This window comes from Gouania willdenowi, unplaced genomic scaffold (genome assembly GCF_900634775.1).
Source record: "Gouania willdenowi unplaced genomic scaffold, fGouWil2.1 scaffold_346_arrow_ctg1, whole genome shotgun sequence".
NCBI lineage: Eukaryota > Metazoa > Chordata > Actinopteri > Blenniiformes > Gobiesocidae > Gouania > Gouania willdenowi.
Genome location: NW_021145109.1, coordinates 21,348 through 41,180, shown reverse-complemented (window position 1 = coordinate 41,180; position 19,833 = coordinate 21,348). Strand labels below are relative to the sequence as shown.

Below are 19,833 nucleotides of genomic sequence, written 5' to 3'. Positions count from 1 at the left end.
ACACATGTGATGGGGATTGATGTGAACATGTGATGAGCTGCTGTGATGTGTCTCACCTCAGAGTGTTCAGTCTCTGAGAGAGCAGCTTCACTGCTGAGTCTCCTGGATGGTTGTAGCTCAGGTCCAGCTCTCTCACACTGGAGGAGTTGGAGCTCAAAGCTGCTGCCAGAGAAGCCCCGCCCACCTCTGTGATGACACAACCTGACAGACTGGATTCAGAAAAAACATCCACAACTCAGGAAACAAGTGAGGAGATGAGGAACAGGACAATATTGATGGAACATGTGATTAACTGACCTGAGATAGTCCAGTTTACAGTGAGGACTCTTCAGTCCTTCACACAGCAGCTTCACTCCTGAATCCTGCAGATCATTGTTACTCAGGTCCAGATGTTTCACACTGGAGGACTGAGAGCTGAGGACTGAGGACAGAGCTGCACAGATTCTCTTTGAGAGACCACAGAAACTCAACCTGATGAAGAATCAGAGAAACCTTACAGATGTTTGTCTGTGACAGAATTAAAGACATGTTCTAAAGTCACATACTCCACTTTCTTGGAGGCTTTGATCACTGGGAGTAGCTTCAGAAAAGTATCCTCTGAAGGAGAGAATCTCTTCAGGTCAAAGACATCCAGATGTTCTTGTGATGACAGTAAGATGAAGACCAGAGCTGACCACTGAGCAGGAGAAAGTTTCTCTGTGGAGAGACATCCTGATCTCATGGACTGTTGGATCTGCTCCAGCAGAGAGTGATCATTCACTTCATTCAGACAGTGGAACAGGTTGATGCTTCTCTCTGTGGACAAACTCTCACTCAGCTTCTTCTTGATGTATTTAACTGTTTTCTGATTGTTCTGTGAGTCACTTCCTGTTTGTGTCAGCAGGCCTTGTAGGAGCCTCTGATTGGTCGGCAGTGAAAGACCCAGCAAAAAGCGGAGGAACAAGTCCAAGTGTCCGTTTGGACTCTGTAAGGCCTCGTCCACAGCACTCTGGTGGAGAAGGTTCAGAGTTGGTTTTTGAATTGTAGACATCTTGAAGCTCTTCTTCTTCTGTGGTTGATGTTCCAGCAGGTTGACTTTAGAGCTGATGAAGGTCTGATGGACGTGAAGAGCAGCCAGAAACTCCTGAAGGCTCAGGTGGATGAAGGTGAACACCTTGTCCTGGTACAGGCTGCTCTCCTCTCTGAAGACCTGTGTGAACACTCCTGAGCACACTGAGGCTGCTCTGAGGTCCATGCCACACTCTGTCAGGTCACTCTCATAGAAAATCAGCTTTCCTTTCTGCAGCTGCTCAAAAGCCAGTTTTCTCAGAGACTCCATCATCTTCCTGCTCTGTGGACTCCAGTGTTGATCTGTGGCAGCTCCTCCATTAAACTTCACCATCTTGACTTTGTTCTGAAGGACCACATAGTGGCTGTAGATCTGAGTCAGAGTCCTGGGCAGCTCTCCCTCCTCTCTGCTCTTCAACATGTCCTCCAGAACTGTAGCAGTGATCCAGCAGAAGAGCGGGATGTGGCACATGATGTGGAGGCTACGACACGTCGTGATGTGGGACATGATCCTGCTGACCTGCTCTTTATCTGTGGACCTCCTCCTGAAGTACTCCTCCTTATGAAGGTCAGTGAACCCTCTGACCTCTGTCACCATGTCCACACACTCAGGAGGGATCTGATTGGCTGCTGCAGGCCGTGTGGTTATCCAGAGGAGGGCTGATGGAAGCAGTTCTCCTCTGATGAGGTTTATTAGCAGAACCTCCACTGAGGTGGACTCTGAGACATCAGTCAGGGTCTGAGTGCTGAGGAAGTCCAGAGGGAGCCGACACTCATCCAGACCATCCAAGATGAACAAAACCAGGAAGTCCTGGAAGCTGCAAATTCCTGCTTCTTTGCTTCCAGAGAAGAAGTGATCAACAAGTCCCACCAAGCTGAAGCTCCTCCCCCTCAGCACGTTCAGCTCTCTGAAGGTTAGTGGGAATGTGAAGTGGACCTCCTGCTGGGCTTTGTCTTCAGCCCAGTCCACAGTGAACTTGTGTGTTAAGAGTGTTTTCCCAATGCCAGCCACGCCCTTTGTCATCACTGTCCTGATTGGTCGAGGTCTTCCAGGAGGGGCTTTAAAGAGCTCTTCTAGTGTGATGGCTCTTTCTGCTGTGTTTGATCTCCTGGATGCTGTTTCTATCTGTATAACCTCGTGTTCCTGGTTGACCTCTCCACCCCCTCCCTCTGTGATGTAGAGCTCTGTGAAAATCTCCTTCAGGAGGGTTGGACTTCCTGCTTTAGCTACGCCCTCAGACACACACTGGAATTTCTTCTTCAGCTTGGACTTCAGCTCACGTTGGTATTGATGAGCCTTTGTTCCTGAATGAAGACAAACTTAATGTTAGAGTGGAGAAGTCAGAGCAGGTTTGGACATTGGAGATCAAAGTGTGTGATGTTCTCAGTCTGGATGGTTCCTCAGATTAAATGTGACTGATTGAATTGTGCTTTGAAAAAGAAAAGCCAGCTTTGTGTCCTTCATGTGATGTTCCTCACAGTGAAGATGTTCACATGCTCTTACTGCTCTGCAGACGCTCAGCCAGCTCCTCCTGCTTCATCCTCTTCAGGAAATACAGTGTGATGTTCAGAAAGGCCTCCCTGCTCCTCCTCTGCTCCTCATCTTCATCCTCCATCTGACTCTCTGAGCACTCTGGATCATCTCCATCCACAATCTTCTGCATGTGTTTGAGTTCAGCCTTAACAAAGCTGATGATGTTGTCCTCCAGCAGCTGGAACACAAACACATTAAAGGTGATGAGTGAAGCCCTGCTCCAATCATCTGTGTGTGTGTGTGTGTGTGTGTACAGTAGTTTGATCACAGACTGACACAGGTTTAGTGTCTTTGTAGACGTACACACCGTAAAGAGGGAGTCAGGCTCAGCTCCAGAGGAACCATCCACACCCTCCAAGCTGCTGTGGAGAAGACACAGACACTCAGACATGCTGAGGAGCAGCTGGAGGAAAGCACAGGAAGCTTTGCTAACATCATGTGAACATCAGTAACAGTGGGTGATGTCCTGCAGAGCCTCAGTGCAGTGAGTGTAGAGCAGCCTTTGGAGCTCAGCTCACGTGTGGAACATCTCAGCATGTTTCCACTGAACAGGAGAACAAGTCTGTTGGACTGAGGCTTTATTTGGATTCAATCCTTCACTAATCTGAAGATCACACACTGTCTAAGACTCACCTACACACTGGAGACCATTCCTACAAAGCCTTTTCTCTTTCACCTTCCACTGTTTGCTGAGATTTACATCAACACCACTTCAAATAACAAACATAGTCCATCAAAATTGATGAGTCATGTTTACTGATGCTTTATCAGTGTGGAGTGTGAAGAACCTGGACCATCAGGAAGAAAACAAACAACCTTATGTCACGGGCATGTGTGGGTGCAGACCCAAATGCAGGGACGGAGGCGAAGCTCAGGTGCATTTTACCAGAATTTATTGTAGTCACAGGCATGGTCAGTCCAGGGAGGCAAACGAGAAACACAACAAAAAGTAAAACCAAGAACCATAGTCACAGCCAGAAGCAAGTAGCAATGTCCCAGCATTGAAGTGAACCCAAGCCTCCACATTTATACCCAGCTAATCAATTGCAGCTGGAGGCCAATCAGCAGGAGAAAGCTGCTGGAAGGGAGTCCACGATCTCCTGCCTGCCCTCCAAAATAAAACCCCATCGTGACACCTTATTTATGTTCACTTACTGTGGGTCAGTCAATTGTCGTCCTTTGAAGTCAATGGGTCTGCCCATGGACTTGTTACTTCTAAAGGACACACAACTGGGTTCAGGTCCAGGTCCACTTAGTCTGGGCTCAGTTCTGGTTCAAACACATACAGAGTTGTGAGTGTGAAGAATCTGAAGCCTCATTTATTACATGTTGATAAGCACAGATCATTCAAATCAAAATATGTTATTGATAAAGTTGTGTGTGAGTGTAGAAACAGGTGTAAATCTAAATATAATATAAACACCTAGTGGTAAAACAGTGAATTGGGGCTATTTTTGCAACAAAACTATTTATGTGTTTTATCCAATCTGTGTGTCTGTATTTTGATCTCTGTGTCTGTGTTTCAATCCGAGTGTAGAATAAGTATTTGTAAACATAGTTGTCTGTATGTAATCTATTCTGTGTCTGTATCAACATCCGTATGTGTGTGTCATCAAACCAGGACATTCTATTGGCTGTCTCTGTGCATGTGACTTTTGGAACACATTTGGAGAATGCAATGTGTAATATTTAAACTTGTAACTTGTACAATACCGTTAACATCCAACAATTGTTGCTGGTACCAAGTGACCCTCAAATTGGAAACAAACTTCATAATACTTAAAAAAAAAAAAATAATTGAAACTAAATAACCAAAGAACAATCAGTACATGGATTGGTGTCATATGTGTTTGCCTGTTTCGTCTTTGATGTAATATATTATTATTATTATTATTATTATTATTATTATTATTATTATATGTCTCACTGTCACAAGGAGCCGAGGCAACGCTTTATCAATTTATCATATTTATAAATAGATTTGATGGTTTTGTAAAAAAAAAAAAAAAGAATTATTAACATATAGGTAGTTTGGTTTCAGGAATAATTGATCAACAGCACAAGCACTAACAGATTTAATAAAAAAAATAACCTGGTATTGAGTGTTCTCAGATCTAAAGAAGGCGTTTGATACAGTTTACTACAATATACTGTACTTATAAGAAAAAAGGAAAAGGGGTAATGTAATGTAATGTTTTGGACTGGATAAAAAGTTATTTATGCAACAGAAAACAGTTTGTACAGATATAACAGAACACATCATGTTGTTTAAATATTAAATGTGGGGTACCACAGGGGTCAGTTTTGGGGCAAAAAATTTTCATAATGTATATGAATGTAATTTGTAAAGTAAGTGAAAAACTAAAATATGTGTTATTTGCAGATGATACCAATATGCTTTGTACTGATGTGGACTGATGGCAGCTCTTGAGGATGGTCACTATGGAGATGTGTAAACTAAAGAAATAATAAATTACCATTAAACCTAAAAAACTAATTTTATGTTATTTGGAAATCAGAAAAAAAAAATATATAGATGTAAAAGTAAATACAGACAATATTAACATAGAAAGAGTGAACAAAGTCACATTTTTTGGTGTGATCTTGGACCACGGGATCTACTGGAAGTCACACATTAAATACATTAAAGGGAAGATGGTGAGGAGTATTTCTATTGCTGTTCTGGGCAAAACAAGGCTAATTCTTAATAAAAAAAAAAAAAAAAACATTGCACACTCTTTATTGTACACTTGTTTTACCATATTTAATTTACTATCTTGAAGTTTGAGGAAATACATACATGACGAACATCCAACCATTATTCACAATGTAAAAAGATCCATCAGACTGACACATAACGCAGGATACAGAGAACACACACATGGATTATTGTTAAAAACACCAGATTTAAAACTCCAGATCTCATCAAACTCTAAACTGTCCAAATGATTTATAAAACAAGTAAAGGTTCACTTCCAAAAGGGTTGAGAAAAGATTTTTAGAGAGAGAAGGAGAATATAATTTAAGAGTAAAACTACATGTAAACATACAATATGCTAGAACAACATTGAAAAAGATGAGTATAACAATATCAAGGGTTAAATTATGGAACTGTCTAAAGGATGAAATAAAACAAAGCACCAACATAAACCAGTTTAAAAAGCTTTTTAAATCATATATCGTATAGTATAAAGAAAGAAGAACAATTATTTTACCTAGGACAGCATTAATATATAATATGTACATCCATCCATCCATTTTCATCCAATTTAGAGACTCCAATCAACCTTACAGTCATGTTTTTGGATTGTGGATTGTGGATTGCCAGAGTACCTGGAGGAAACCCACGCAGCACAGGGAGAACATGCAAACTCTACACAGAAAGGACCCAGGTGTCCACCCCAGGGCTTGAACCCAGAACCTTCTTGCTGTGAGGCGGACGTGCTAACCACTATATATTGCCACTCTAAAAGTATTTGATGACATTTGTGTCATAAATATAAAATACTTTCATATTAATATGATGTACATGTCATATACATACAAATTGTTTTTAAGCACAACTATACTGATAACCTGATAAACCATTTGCTGGTAACTTTAACCACCAACATGAGTAGTTTTCACTCATTGTTTGGTCACATGTTGGGACTCTAACACACCCTCATTACTTCACTGTAGAAAATATGTAGAACCAGTACACACACACACACACACACACACACACACACACACACATATTTATAGCTTTGGTCGTGTCAGAATCCACTGTTCACTCATTCTTAAAGTGATGCTGCTACCATATATGGTCAATTAGAGGCATGTCTTGTTGCTAACAATCATTGGTGCAAAGTGAAGTCACATGATCTGAACTCTAACACATGTCCATCATGATCTCAGATCAACAGTTAATCTCATCATCAACTAAACACTTCATACACGTCTCAACAGAAGCTCATTGAACCACAACACTAACACATAGTGTTACCATGGAAACACACACTGAACTACACAATACTAACAACAAAGAGCATTACATTAAATACATCTGATCTTTAACTTTGAATGATTTATGTCAGGTTTGATTATAAAATAAGATCTTTGATGGTTCTACATGATTGTATATGATGTAATAAAAACTAAATCAGTCATTTACAGTAATTAACAACATTTGTGCTTTGGACAGATGGACATGTGTTAGAGTTTAGATCATGTGACTTCACTTTCCACCAATGATTGTTATCAATAAAAAACTGTAAAGTATCCTGTACTTTTTATGGAGATGATCACAGCCTCCATGTGTTTAAACCATCAGTAATAATATGTTTATATAAATATACGTGTTTATCTCCTCTGTTTACCACACAGTATATGATCCATTCATTGATCAGAGATTAATACAGTTTATTTTATATTGTTAACAAGCATTGGTCCTAAAGTGTGTTAGTGTTTGAAAAATGTGCTGTAAAAGTTTAGTGTTTATCAGGTGGTGAATTAATTATAATAATGTATAATTATTAATAATAATAACTAGTGACTGAGGAAATACGTAGTTGGTGACTGTATTTAGTGTGAAAACAAAGAAAAGTGATTGACACTTTAGTCCACATGGACTGAGAGATGAATCAACACTGCTGTGTGTACGACCTCTGTCCACACGCTTCATAAATACTGATTCTTTTTGTACTGGTGCACATTCTACATTTCATTGGTCTGAACGTATTTAGAACCAGTTCTATGAACGGATCAATAAATGAGGCCCCTGGACCATCAGGAAGTCAACCAGCAACCTTCTTTATGTGGACTCACTGTGGGTCAGTAGATGGACCTCCTTTGAAGTCAAGGTGTCTGTCCATGGACTGGTCACTTCTAAAGGACACACAGCTGGGTCCAGGTCCAGGTCCAGGTGTGAGCTGCGTCCTGGTTCTTGAAAACACACACACACACACACACACACACACACACACACACACACACACACACACACACACACACACACACACACACACACACACACACACACACACACACACACACACACAGTGTAACACTGATGTACAGAGGTGTGAGTGCTGAGCTCTGACGTGGTCTCACCTCTGAGCTTCAGTCTGGATCTCATGTTGTTCCTTCACCGTGTCCTGATCCATAGCAGAAACACACCTACACCTACCTACACACACACACACACACACACACACACACACACACACACACACACACACACACACACACACACACACACACACACACACACACACACACACACACACACACACACACACTAGTTTACGTTGCCAAACCAAGTGTGACATAGAACGATGTTCACACAAACAGAATAAATATTAAAAATAGAGATTCACTATACATACTGTATCTATAACAAAATGTACAATTATGTTCTAAGTGTTATAAAAGGAGAAACAGTTATGTACAGGGTTTTACATATATCCATATATATACTATCCTCATTAACTAGAAATGTAAAAAGTACAAACAAATCATCCACTGGAAGAACCTTCTGTCAGATCACATTGCTTTGGAAAAAAATACCAGCTGTTTTTTTCCCCTTAATTTTTCCTCTCACTACATATGTGTTTAAGTGTGTACAGTATGTGTGTAGGTACTGTATGTATTTATATACTATTTGCAGAATAGGGGAGTAACGGATTACAATTCACGGCATTAAGGAATATGGATACAAAAAACATGTAATGGTAATCCATTACAGTATATTAAAAAACATGTAATCAGATTACAGGTTTTTTTTTAATAAAAATAGAGATTACTTTGGTGGATTACAGTTGAAAAGCAAGAGGAATATACATCAGTGTATCATACACAGTGCACACATTACGACACTTCATGGCAGTTCACCACAACAAATGAAAATGTGAAACAAGCTAATGATGTGATGATGGGAGAAAACACCGTGGTCAGCGCGCGCTTGTCTAGAAACTGACCAACTTGTCCGTGGACTCACAGAGCGTCTGTATTTAATACATCTGAGCACTAAAGAGTTTTCTGAGCAGAGTTGATGGAGCAGTAAGTGTGTTTTATGTTTGTGTGTCACGTAGGCACTGTAGTTGTATGTAGTTGTATGTACGTATTTATGCATATGTGTGTATCCATAAAATGAAGAGTCCGTCCCTAAGACTGCTCTACTGTAAAGTGCCTTGAGATACCATTGGTTATGATTTGGCGCTATACAAATAAAGATTGATTGATTGATTGATTGATTGTAGTTACATGTATCTACCGTTAACGAAGACCCCTACACACTACACAGACCACTACACACTACACAGACCCCTACACACTACACAGACCCCTACACACTACACAGACCCCTACACACTACACAGACCCCTACACACTACACAGACCCCTACACACTACACAGACCCCTACACACCACACAGACCCCTACACACTACACAGACCACTACACAGCAATCTGGAACATGGCAGCACGTCAATAGCATCTGGTTTTATACGACATTATATTTGTGACACAATTCTGCTGTCAGTGCATGTCTGAACTTTATCACGACTGTACATGGTCCACGTTTTAAAGATCATTAAAATTAAACCAGCATGCACAAGAAATGTACACAGAGCTGTGTGTGCGTCTAAAGAATATGTTTAAATAATAAATAAAACCAATAGAAGCTGATTTTCATCAAGAACTTCAATCCACTTTATGTTTTAATTATATAACATATTTAATGTGACTCTCTGTTGCGTGTTCAGCCTCGTTGCTCATTCTTTCAGTGAACCACACGTTTCTCGTTTGAGTAGTCTTTATTCTCAACTTAGTTCTGGCATCCTCATCAGAACATAACGGAAGTAAACTAAAACATCTTCCCGCTCAAACGGAACCGGAAATACTCACAAAACAAAGGAAGTAAAAACACACTCAGCAGGATCTAGAACCACGTTCCGTGCCTATCAAAATAAAGTGCTAAAAGAAACATATAACATCACACAGACAAGGCTGATTGAGAACATACTCCAACACTCCCCCTTGTTCTCATCATCCTTGCTTCACAGTATTTAGTGTCCAAAGAACCATTTTTTGAATTTAACAAACTTAGCTTTGGGTGCAGGTTTGGTAAGGATGTCGGCAACCATGTTTTCAGATGGACAGTACATCACATTGATTTTCCCTTCTTTCAACGCATCACGTATGAAATGGTACTTTACATCAATATGTTTAGATCTCTGTCTGTTCACAGGATTTTTACACAATGCGATTGCCCCTTGATTATCACCATGGATTTTTGTACAGCTGTACTTTTTGTTGTCAATGCCATTTAACAGTTGGGTTAGATACATGCTTTCTTGAGTAGTGGCTGTCAAAGCAATGTACTCAGCCTCACATGTGGAAAGAGCTACAGTTGGCTGTTTCCTGGATTTCCAAGAAATAGCTGGACCTTGTGATGTTAAGCTAAAACAATAGCCTGTGGTGCTGCGTCTGTCCTCAACTGAGGATGCCCAGTCCGAGTCACTGTATGCAATGAGGTTCAAGTCTTCGTTGTTTTTCTTGAATGTTAGCTCATAGTCACATGTACCTTTGAGGTATCTTAAAACATGTTTAGCATTCACCAGGTCTTCTGTCGCAGGTTTAGCTAATGTTTGGGATAGTTTACTCACTACCCAACTGATGTCTGGTCTGGTGCAGGTCATTGCATAAATCAGACTACCTACTATCTCACGATAGTGTGTAGGATTTACAGTGTTTGTTTTGTCATCCCCATTATTTTCATTTAAATTAGCACTTTGCTCACATGGGGTGGATCTCGGTTTGGAATCTGACATTCTGTATTTTTCCAACACTTTCAGGACGTATTTCTTTTGGCTCATTTTAATTTCATCTTCTTCTTGCTTAAAATGTATACCTAAAAAATAATTTATTTTGCCCAAATCTTTCATGTTAAATTTGGATCTCATCGTTTCTTTGAAATTGTTCAAAAAATCAATGCTGCTTGCAGCAATGATCAAATCATCCACCCAAATGAGAACAATAACACTGGCATTTTCTGTTTGTTTTCTGTAAACACAATGATCAGCAGGATTCCTTTCAAAATCGTTTTGTTCGAGATGGTCATTTAAAAGTTTGTACCAGTTTCTTCCTGATTGTTTTAACCCATACAGGGATTTCTTTAATTTGTACACATACTTCTCTCCTGTTCCTGTGTGTTCTTCATAGCCCTCTGGCTGTTCTATGTAAATTTCTTCATCAATTGGAGCGTGCAAGAAAGCTGTTTTGACATCCATCTGATGTACTTTAAGGTTGTTTTGAACTGCTAACTGCATTAACACTCTCACAGATGTGATGTTTGCTGTTGGTGCAAAGGTTTCGTGGTAATCTATACCTTCTGTTTGGCTGTAGCCCTTTGCTACATATCTAGCTTTGAAGATCTTTTCTTTCTCTTCATTTTCTTTGATGGTATAAACCCACTTTCCTCCCACTGTGTTTCTACCTTTTGGTAAAATGCTCAGTTCAAATGTATCATTTTCTTTAAGTGAGTTTATCTCTTCTGTCATTGCTTGTTTCCATCTTTCTGATTGTGTTGATTTTTGAGCCTCACTGAATGTTTGAGGGATACCGCACACAGCCCTGTAACAAAAATCAACAGTTATTTGTGTTACATCTTTGATTTTGGAATCTGGTACGTAATCCTCAAAGTATTTTGGTGGTCTTTTCTCTCTTTTCGGATACCGGTCATTTTGTTTTGTTTTGTTTTCCTCATCTTCATTTTTATTTCCTATCATGTTATCAGAAAAATTCTCATTTTGTGTTTCATCTAGAGTGTTTTCCTCATCTTCACCTGCATTGATGTTTTCAGTGATGCCTTGGATTAACAGAGTCTCAACGTGTCTTTTGTCTGTCTGTTTTTCCTGGGTTTCTACTTCCCACTCATTTGTCTGTGTTTGTTGATTAACGCCATTTTCTTTAATGAACTTCACTAGTCTGTGTCTGGACACTTTTCTTGTCTGTGGGTGATACACTAAGTAGGCTGGGCTGTTTTTGCTGTATCCTACAAACATTCCTTTTTCCCCTTTTGAGTCTAATTTCTTGTGATTGTCATTGTAAGTGTAACAGTTTGATCCAAAAATCCACATTTTAGACAGATTAGGTTTTCTTCCAGTCATCATGTAATATGGGGTACTTTTAGTTCGGTTATTGTAGCACCTGTTGCGAATGTGGGCAGCGCACTGTACTGCATAAGGCCATAGTTCTTTTGGCAAACCCTTTTCTAACAACATGCACCTTCCCATCTCAAATAGCGTCCTCCACTGTCTTTCTGCTGTTCCATTTTGATGTGGGGAGTATGGTGATGAGGTCTCGTGTCTGATACCCTTTTCTCTGAGCAGTGTTTGAAATGAATCACTTGTGTATTCAGTACCGTTGTCCGATCTAATGCACTTAACATTGCCATAAGGTGCACAGTCAGCTAGAAATTTCTGTGTTGCTTTAGTTGTATCACTCTTGTTTTTCAGAAAATAGACAGTCGCTAATCCAGAGAAATCATCAGTAAAACAAATTGCATATCTGTGTCCCTCTAAGCCTGCAGGATCAATGGGGCCTGATAAGTCCGTATGGACTAACTGTAGTGGTGCTCCAGCTTTAACATCTGATTCTTTGTTTCTGCTGTTAATGAATTTTCCTTCTGTGCATATGTCACACTCTATTTTACTGTTGTCAGTGACTTTCATGCCCTCAACGACATTTTGTAAGTTCAGAACATCATTTACATTACAGTGTCCTAATATTTGATGCCATGTTTTGACATCACAGGCTAGTTTAACTTTATCATCACAGATCACATCAGTAAAATGCCTCTCAATGCATTTTTCATTGTTATTTTTCAGATAATACAGTCTCTCATGTACCTCGATTGGGAACACAGTTCCATCCTTACACAGGAGTTCATTTTGTCCTTCCATGAAGGTCACACTGGCTCCATGGGCTGTAGCTGCTTGCACTGAAAAAATGCTCTGTGGATAGGATGGGATTAGCAAAGCATTTTTAAGAGTGACTCTAACATACTTCCCCTCAGAGTTCAGCAGCTTAATCTGTGCATCACCCCGCTTCAGTGCAACATTGTTCATCTTGCTTCCATCCGCCAACTCCATAAAGTGCTTATTTGGGTCGAAGGTCTTGTCAAATTGTGTGAACTGCTCCTCATCTGTAATGATATGTGATGTGGCTCCACAGTCCACCATGATGCCATTAAGTTTGATGTTATCAGGTAGAAGATCCTGGCTGGCTTTGAATACCATCGTCTGATCCTCCTCGTAGTTGTCCTGCTTCTCTGAAGTCTGCTTGGCGTCGTCCTTCCGTTTGGCTCTTCTTCTGCATGTCTCATCACTGTGGGTTGTGCTTCTGTGGTAGTTACACCATTTTGGTGTACTCTTTTGACGGCAGTCTCTCGCCATATGCCCACGATTTCCACAATTGTAGCAGGTTACAGCTGTCATGTCTACTTTCATCACATTGTCTGACTTCAGTTTGTTTTCAAACTTTTCTGTCTCTTCGTAGCTTCTCAGTCTGCTTTTAAACTGGATAAATGTTAATTCTTCACTGCTCTGAGTTGTGTGAATAGCAAAAGGCTTGTATGACTCCGGAAGCCCCTTTAGGATCATTGCTATGATCAGTCCGTCACTTATCACCTCATTTGCATTTCTCAGAGACGTTGCTGCTTTTTCAGCACGTAAAATATAATCTGTCACTGTTTCCCCAGGGTCTTTTAACAGGGAGGTGAGCTCTGTGTAAAGAGCGATGATTCTCGGTTTACCGTGGCTGGCGTAATGGCCGCGTAGTATATGGAGCGCTTTCCGGCCGTTATCTGCAGCATCTCTCATCACCAACGACAGGCTTTTATCGTCGAGGAACTGTATTAGCTCTGCATAGCACTCCTCGTTTTTCTCTCGGTCTGGGTTATCAGCCGATAGGATGGTATCTTTTAATCCCAGCGTTCTCAAGTAAGCAAGGAATTTTACCTCCCATATTTCGTAGTGGTTTTCGTCTCCGTCGAAAACCAGTCTGTGCCATCGGCCTCCTGTGCTGTGCCTGGGCCCATAACCTGTTGCGTGTTCAGCCTCGTTGCTCATTCTTTCAGTGAACCACACGTTTCTCGTTTGAGTAGTCTTTATTCTCAACTTAGTTCTGGCATCCTCATCAGAACATAACGGAAGTAAACTAAAACATCTTCCCGCTCAAACGGAACCGGAAATACTCACAAAACAAAGGAAGTAAAAACACACTCAGCAGGATCTAGAACCACGTTCCGTGCCTATCAAAATAAAGTGCTAAAAGAAACATATAACATCACACAGACAAGGCTGATTGAGAACATACTCCAACACTCTCTTTCATCAGTTATAGGCCTGTACAATATTATTTAATGTATGAGTGGGGTCAGGTTAAACATTTTATTATTTTATTTTATATTGGAATTTCAGTGCTAAATAAATATGTTCATATGTTTAATTGTTTATTCTTTGAAGCATTAATATTAATTTATACAATTGCAATGTTTTAATTAAAGTGGTTAGTAACATTCAGAGCCAGAAATGCAATGGCTCTAATAATTTACATAATAATTTCTTTCAGTGTTTCGGTCAAACCATTTCATTTGGGTGCATCCCTAATGGAAACTCCAGCATATTGTTTCATTTAAATCTGAAAAAAGAAACAATATCACATTATAATATGAATGATCTCTGCCTGCTGTTAAAATGTTGTCATCATCCAATGAACTTTGCTTTTACTCTATTATTTTAGTAAAGCTGGTTGTGAAGGTTTGAGGTCAGAGGTTTAGCTCAGTGGTAGGTTTCTTGCCTCCTGTGAGGGAGACCTGAGCTCTAATCCTGGTTCATATACTAAACTTTGTTCCTTCTGGGAGATTAATAAAGGTCTATTCTATTTTATTTTATTCTATTCTATGATAAACTTTAAAAAAAAAGTATGTTAGAATAATATGAAACCTTTCAGTTCCAACAGTACAGGATCCATTTTCTTAAAGGTAGGTAAAAACTGATTAAAATTGTGTTTTTGGAGTTATTGTTTTTCAAATACACATCACACACAATAAATATCAAATAACTGTACCCTATACATAATCTTTCTCAAATATATACATCTAGTTCAAATAAAATACAGTATATAAATATATAATCCTGGCTACTCTGTATCTGTAACACACTTCAATAAACATGATCAAAAACTAACTCTAGAAATAAAAATGTCTCAGGGGTCACTGGACATTTATGATATTAAAATGGGGTCACGACCCAAAGAAGGTTGAGAACTCCTGGGTTAATGTGAAGAAAAAACGAAAGTTTATATCAGAATACTAGTTTAGTTTCCAGGTGAAAAAAAAGTTACAGGAGGGGCCCAACAATATGGTTTGTACCCAGGGCCCAAAATGTGGAGCTACGCCCCTGCATTTCACCCACATATTAGTCTATTATTAACTTGTTGTTGTCTCCTCCCCTCACCCTCTAATAGCACAATACCATTATTATAATTATTATAATATCACACACTTACTGTATTATAATATCTACAATTTGTAAAAACTTTCTATGATCTATAGTATTTTATCTGTAATTGTCTCTGTCTTTGTGTTGTATGTGACAAAAAAATAAAAACATGTATACATATAGACACACATGTACATCCGTACATACATTTATACATACAGTACATGTACATATGTATATATACATACATGCATGGACATAATATCTATATATACATAAATGTATCTCTCTCTCACACAGACTCAAACCTTTTCTCTGCAGAGTTTGTTCCTGGAGGTCTGCTGTCCTTCCTGTTTCAGATGTTGGTCAGTTCTTCATCAGTGTGTGTGTGTGTGTGTGTGTGTGTGTGTGTGTGTGTGCGTGTGTGTGTGTGTGTGTGTGTGACGTAAGAACTCTTCCACGCCCTCATTCCTTCCCAGTATAAAATATGTGAAACCAGTCCAACCTGAAGCTGCTCCCAGAGTCCATGACGTTTTTACATTTTAATTATTATAATTATTGTTATTGTTTAGTTTTGTTCTTTACTTCAAATGTGTTTGTTTTTAATCTTTGTGGCGTCCAGTATGGACAGTAAAGTAAGAGTTTCATTGTTCAGGAAAACATGTTTCCTTACTGTGTACATGACAATAAACACTGTGAATCTAGAAATAGATGCTCTAAAGGACCAGATTTGGCCCCCGGGCCTTAAAGGGGACATATCATGCTAAATCCACTTTTTTAGCCCTTAAATGCATTTTGTTGTATATTTAGAGTGCTTAGAAGTACAGAAAAAAATCAAATTTGTCTCTTCAGGTGCTCCGTAGATATCTTTATATTCTGTTTTGCTCATATTTTTCAATCTGTTTTGATTTTTCTATTCTCTATTACGTTTTTTGAACTATTACATCACAGTATTTGCAGCGGAAGTGCCAAATAAGTACATCAACTCCAGGCCCAACACTTCGAGCAATCCACCATTTTTATTTCTCGCTTTTATTTTGTAGTCCAAGCTCAAGGATGCAGAAGTTACGAGAGGATAAGTCAAAATGTTTGGTTGTTTGATGTAGTAACCCACACGCTTCATTACACCGTCTCCCAGCATCAGAACCTTTTCAAAGTGCCTGGTTGAGTTTTATTTTTCACAGAAATGTACCCACATCTGTGGGTAAGGTCATTTTTGTGTGCTCGAAGCACTTCAAGGATGACCGCTTCGCCGGTATAAAGAAGGATTTACAGAAAGACTTTGTCTGATTGAGGGTTCAATTCCTTCTATCTTTGGAGACGATGAACAGAGCACTTCGGTAAGCTGTAAATAACGCTAAAAAGTGATGATAAGACGTCCCTGTCATTGTTTTGTTAGCATTAGCAGTTGCACCGTCTTCATATGTTAGTGCTGTGTGCTCGTTTTAGATCCTTGATGATATGGCCTACGTGATTTAATTTAAGTCTAAAGTTTTCATTAGTCATTTCATTTTGCCGTTTTTGTCTTTGAAAAGACTGTATTAAAATGCATTTCGTGACGTTAGCTTGGCACTAGCGTTAGCTCGGTGCTTGTGTTAGCTCACTTGTTAGGGTTATGCAGGTTCATCATCTTCATTTTCATCTCGCTCCGCCGGGTCAGACTCTGGCTGGAACATGTAAGGCTGGATGGACAAGTCTTCTGTTGTTGACATTTTGTAAATAACCTCTGAATAAAAAGTTTATGCGCCGCTACATAGCCGTATCTCTTCTATCAAACTACAAAAATGGCCGAGCAGGGTGGAGTTCAACCGAGTGTCACCTGAAGAGGGGGCGGGGTATGGAGTGTCTCATTTGCATTTAAAGAGACCGCACCAAAACGAGTTGCTCTCAGAAGCACATCAGAAAAGGGGTAGAAAAGGGGTGGAGCTGTAATAATGAGGAATTCAGACCCAAGCATTGCAGTTCCGCTTTATATAGACCACAACTGTATGATTTATATGTAAAAAGGAAGGATTTAAAACCATGATTTGTCTCCTTTAAGTTTGACACCTGTGCTTTAGATGCTTTAGAAAGCCTTTGATCAGTTAGTGTATTTATGTATTTATATATTTAAGTGTAGCTATTTATGAAGTGGGTCCTTTACAGTATATTAAAAAACATGTAATCAGATTACAGGTTTTTTTTTAATAAAAATAGAGATTACTTTGGTGGATTACAGTTGAAAAGCAAGAAGAATATACATCAGTGCATCAGACACAGTGCACACATTACGACACTTCATGGCAGTTCACCACAACAAATGAACATGTGAAACAAGCTAATGATGTGATGATGGGAGAAAACACCGTGGTCAGCGCGCGCTTGTCTAGAAACTGACCAACTTGTCCGTGGACTCACAGAGCGTCTGTATTTAATACATTTGAGCACTAAAGAGTTTTCTGAGCAGAGTTGATGCAGCAGTAAGTGTGTTTTATGTTTGTGTGTCACGTAGACACTGTAGTTACATGTATCTACCATTAACAAAGACCCCTACACACTACACAGACCACTACACAGCAATCTGGAACATGGCAGCATGTCAATAGCATCTGGTTTTATATGACGTTATATTTGTGACACAATTCCGCTGTCAGTGCATGTCTGAACTTCATCACGACTGTACATGGTCCACGTTTTAAAGACCATTAAAATTAAACCAGCATGCACAAGAAATGTACACAGAGCTGTGTGTGCGTCTAAAGAATATGTTTGAATAATAAATAAAACCAATAGAAGCTGATTTTCATCAAGAACTTCAATGCACTTTATGTTTTAATTATATAACATATTTAATGTGACTCTCTTCCATCAGTTATAGGCCTGTACAATATTATTTAATGTATGAGTGGGGTCAGGTTAAACATTTTATTATTTTATTTTATATTCGAATTTCAGTGCTAAATAAATATGTTCATATGTTTATTCTTTGAAGCATTAATATTAATTTATACAATTGCAATGTTTTAATTAAAGTGGTTAGTAACATTCAGAGCCAGAAATGCAATGGCTCTAATAATTTACATAATAATTTCTTTCAGTGTTTCGGTCAAACCATTTCATTTGGGTGCATCCCTAATGGAAACTCCAGCATATTGTTTCATTTAAATCTGAAAAAAGAAACAATATCACATTATAATATGAATGATCTCTGCCTGCTGTTAAAATGTTGTCATCATACAATGAACTTTGCTTTTACTCTATTATTTTAGTAAAGCTGGTTGGGAAGGTTTGAGGTCAGTGGTTTAGCTCAGTGGTAGGTTTCTTGCCTCCTGTGAGGGGGACCTGAGCTCTAATCCTGGTTCATATACTAAACTTTGTTCCTTCTGGGAGATTAATAAAGGTCTATTCTGTTCTATTCTATGATAAACTTTTAAAAAAAAAGTATGTTAGAATAATATGAAACCTTTCAGTTCCAACAGCACAGGATCCATTTTCTTAAAGGTAGGTAAAAACTGATTAAAATTGTGTTTTTGGAGTTATTGTTTTTCAAATACACATCACACACAATAAATATCAAATAACTGTACCCTATACATAATCGTTCTCAAATATATACATCTAGTTCAAATAAAATACAGTATATAAATATATAATCCTGGCTACTCTGTATCTGTAACACACTTCAATAAACATGATCAAAAACTAACTCTAGAAATAAAAATGTCTCAGGGGTCACTGGACATTTGTGATATTAAAATGGGGTCACGACCCAAAGAAGGTTGAGAACTCCTGGGTTAATGTGAAGAAAAAATGAAAGTTTATATCAGAATACTAGTTTAGTTTCCAGGTGAAAAAAAAGTTACAGGAGGGGCCCAACAATATGGTTTGTACCCAGGGCCCAAAATGTGGAGCTACGCCCCTGCCTTTCCCCCACATATTAGTCTATTATTAACTTGTTGTTGGCTCCTCCCCTCACCCTCTAATAGCACAATACCATTATTATAATATCACACACACTTACTGTATTATAATATCTACGATTTGTAAAAACTTTCTATGATCTATAGTATTTTATCTGTAATTGTCTCTGTCTTTGTGTTGTATGTGACAAAAAAATAAAAACATATATCCATATAGACACACATGTACATCCGTACATACATATATACATACAGTACATGTACATATATATATACATACATGCATGGACATATCTATATATACATAAATGTATCTCTCTCTCACACAGACTCAAACCTTTTCTCTGCAGAGTTTGTTCCTGGAGGTCTGCTGTCCTTCCTGTTTCAGATGTTGGTCAGTTCTTCATCAATGTGTGTGTGTGTGTGTGTGCGTCTGCTCTGTGACTGTGTGTGTGTGTGTGACGTGAGAACTCTTCCACGCCCTCATTCCTTCCTAGTATAAAATATGTGAAGCCAGTCCAACCTGAAGCTGCTCCCAGAGTCCATGACGTTTTTACTTTTTAATTATTATAATTATTGTTATTAATCTTTTCTTTGTCTTGTTCTTTACGTCAAATGTGTTTGTTTCTAATCTTTGTGGCGTCCAGTGTAGACAGTAAAGTAAGAGTTTCATTGTTCAGGAAAACATGTTTCCTTACTGTGTACATGACAATAAACACTGTGAATCTAGAAATAGATGCTCTAAAGGACCAGATTTGGCCCCCGGGCCTTAAAGGGGACATATCATGCTAAATCCACTTTTTTAGCCCTTAAATGCATTTTGTTGTATATTTAGAGTGCATAGAAGTACAGAAAAAATCA

The 19,833-nt window shown here is 38.9% G+C and overlaps 2 protein-coding genes and 2 long non-coding RNA genes across 4 annotated transcripts; all 4 read right to left on the bottom strand.

Annotated features, from left to right (window-relative positions):
* Positions 1–200: 200 nt before the first annotated feature.
* On the bottom strand, positions 201–2,663 carry LOC114459793 (NLR family CARD domain-containing protein 3-like). The gene is made up of 3 exons (XM_028441944.1): positions 2,552–2,663; positions 546–2,352; positions 201–471 (listed from the first exon to the last, which is right to left on the bottom strand). The coding sequence occupies exons 1-3, from the start codon at positions 2,661–2,663 to the stop codon at positions 216–218; spliced, it is 2,175 nt and encodes a 724-aa protein (XP_028297745.1). The 3' UTR covers positions 201–215.
* A 222-nt stretch (positions 2,664–2,885) lies between these two features.
* LOC114459796 (uncharacterized) lies at positions 2,886–7,449 on the bottom strand. Its single transcript, XR_003673467.1, has 3 exons — positions 7,391–7,449; positions 3,737–3,850; positions 2,886–2,943 (listed from the first exon to the last, which is right to left on the bottom strand). It is a non-coding gene; the product is annotated as an uncharacterized LOC114459796 (long non-coding RNA).
* On the bottom strand, positions 7,444–19,433 carry LOC114459795 (uncharacterized). The gene is made up of 3 exons (XR_003673466.1): positions 19,310–19,433; positions 7,676–7,751; positions 7,444–7,507 (listed from the first exon to the last, which is right to left on the bottom strand). It is a non-coding gene; the product is annotated as an uncharacterized LOC114459795 (long non-coding RNA).
* On the bottom strand, positions 9,498–13,776 carry LOC114459794 (uncharacterized). Its single transcript, XM_028441945.1, has 2 exons — positions 12,479–13,776; positions 9,498–11,201 (listed from the first exon to the last, which is right to left on the bottom strand). Exons 1-2 carry the CDS (start codon positions 13,697–13,699, stop codon positions 11,169–11,171), a joined length of 1,254 nt encoding a protein of 417 aa, XP_028297746.1. The 5' UTR covers positions 13,700–13,776; the 3' UTR covers positions 9,498–11,168.
* Positions 19,434–19,833: the final 400 nt, after the last annotated feature.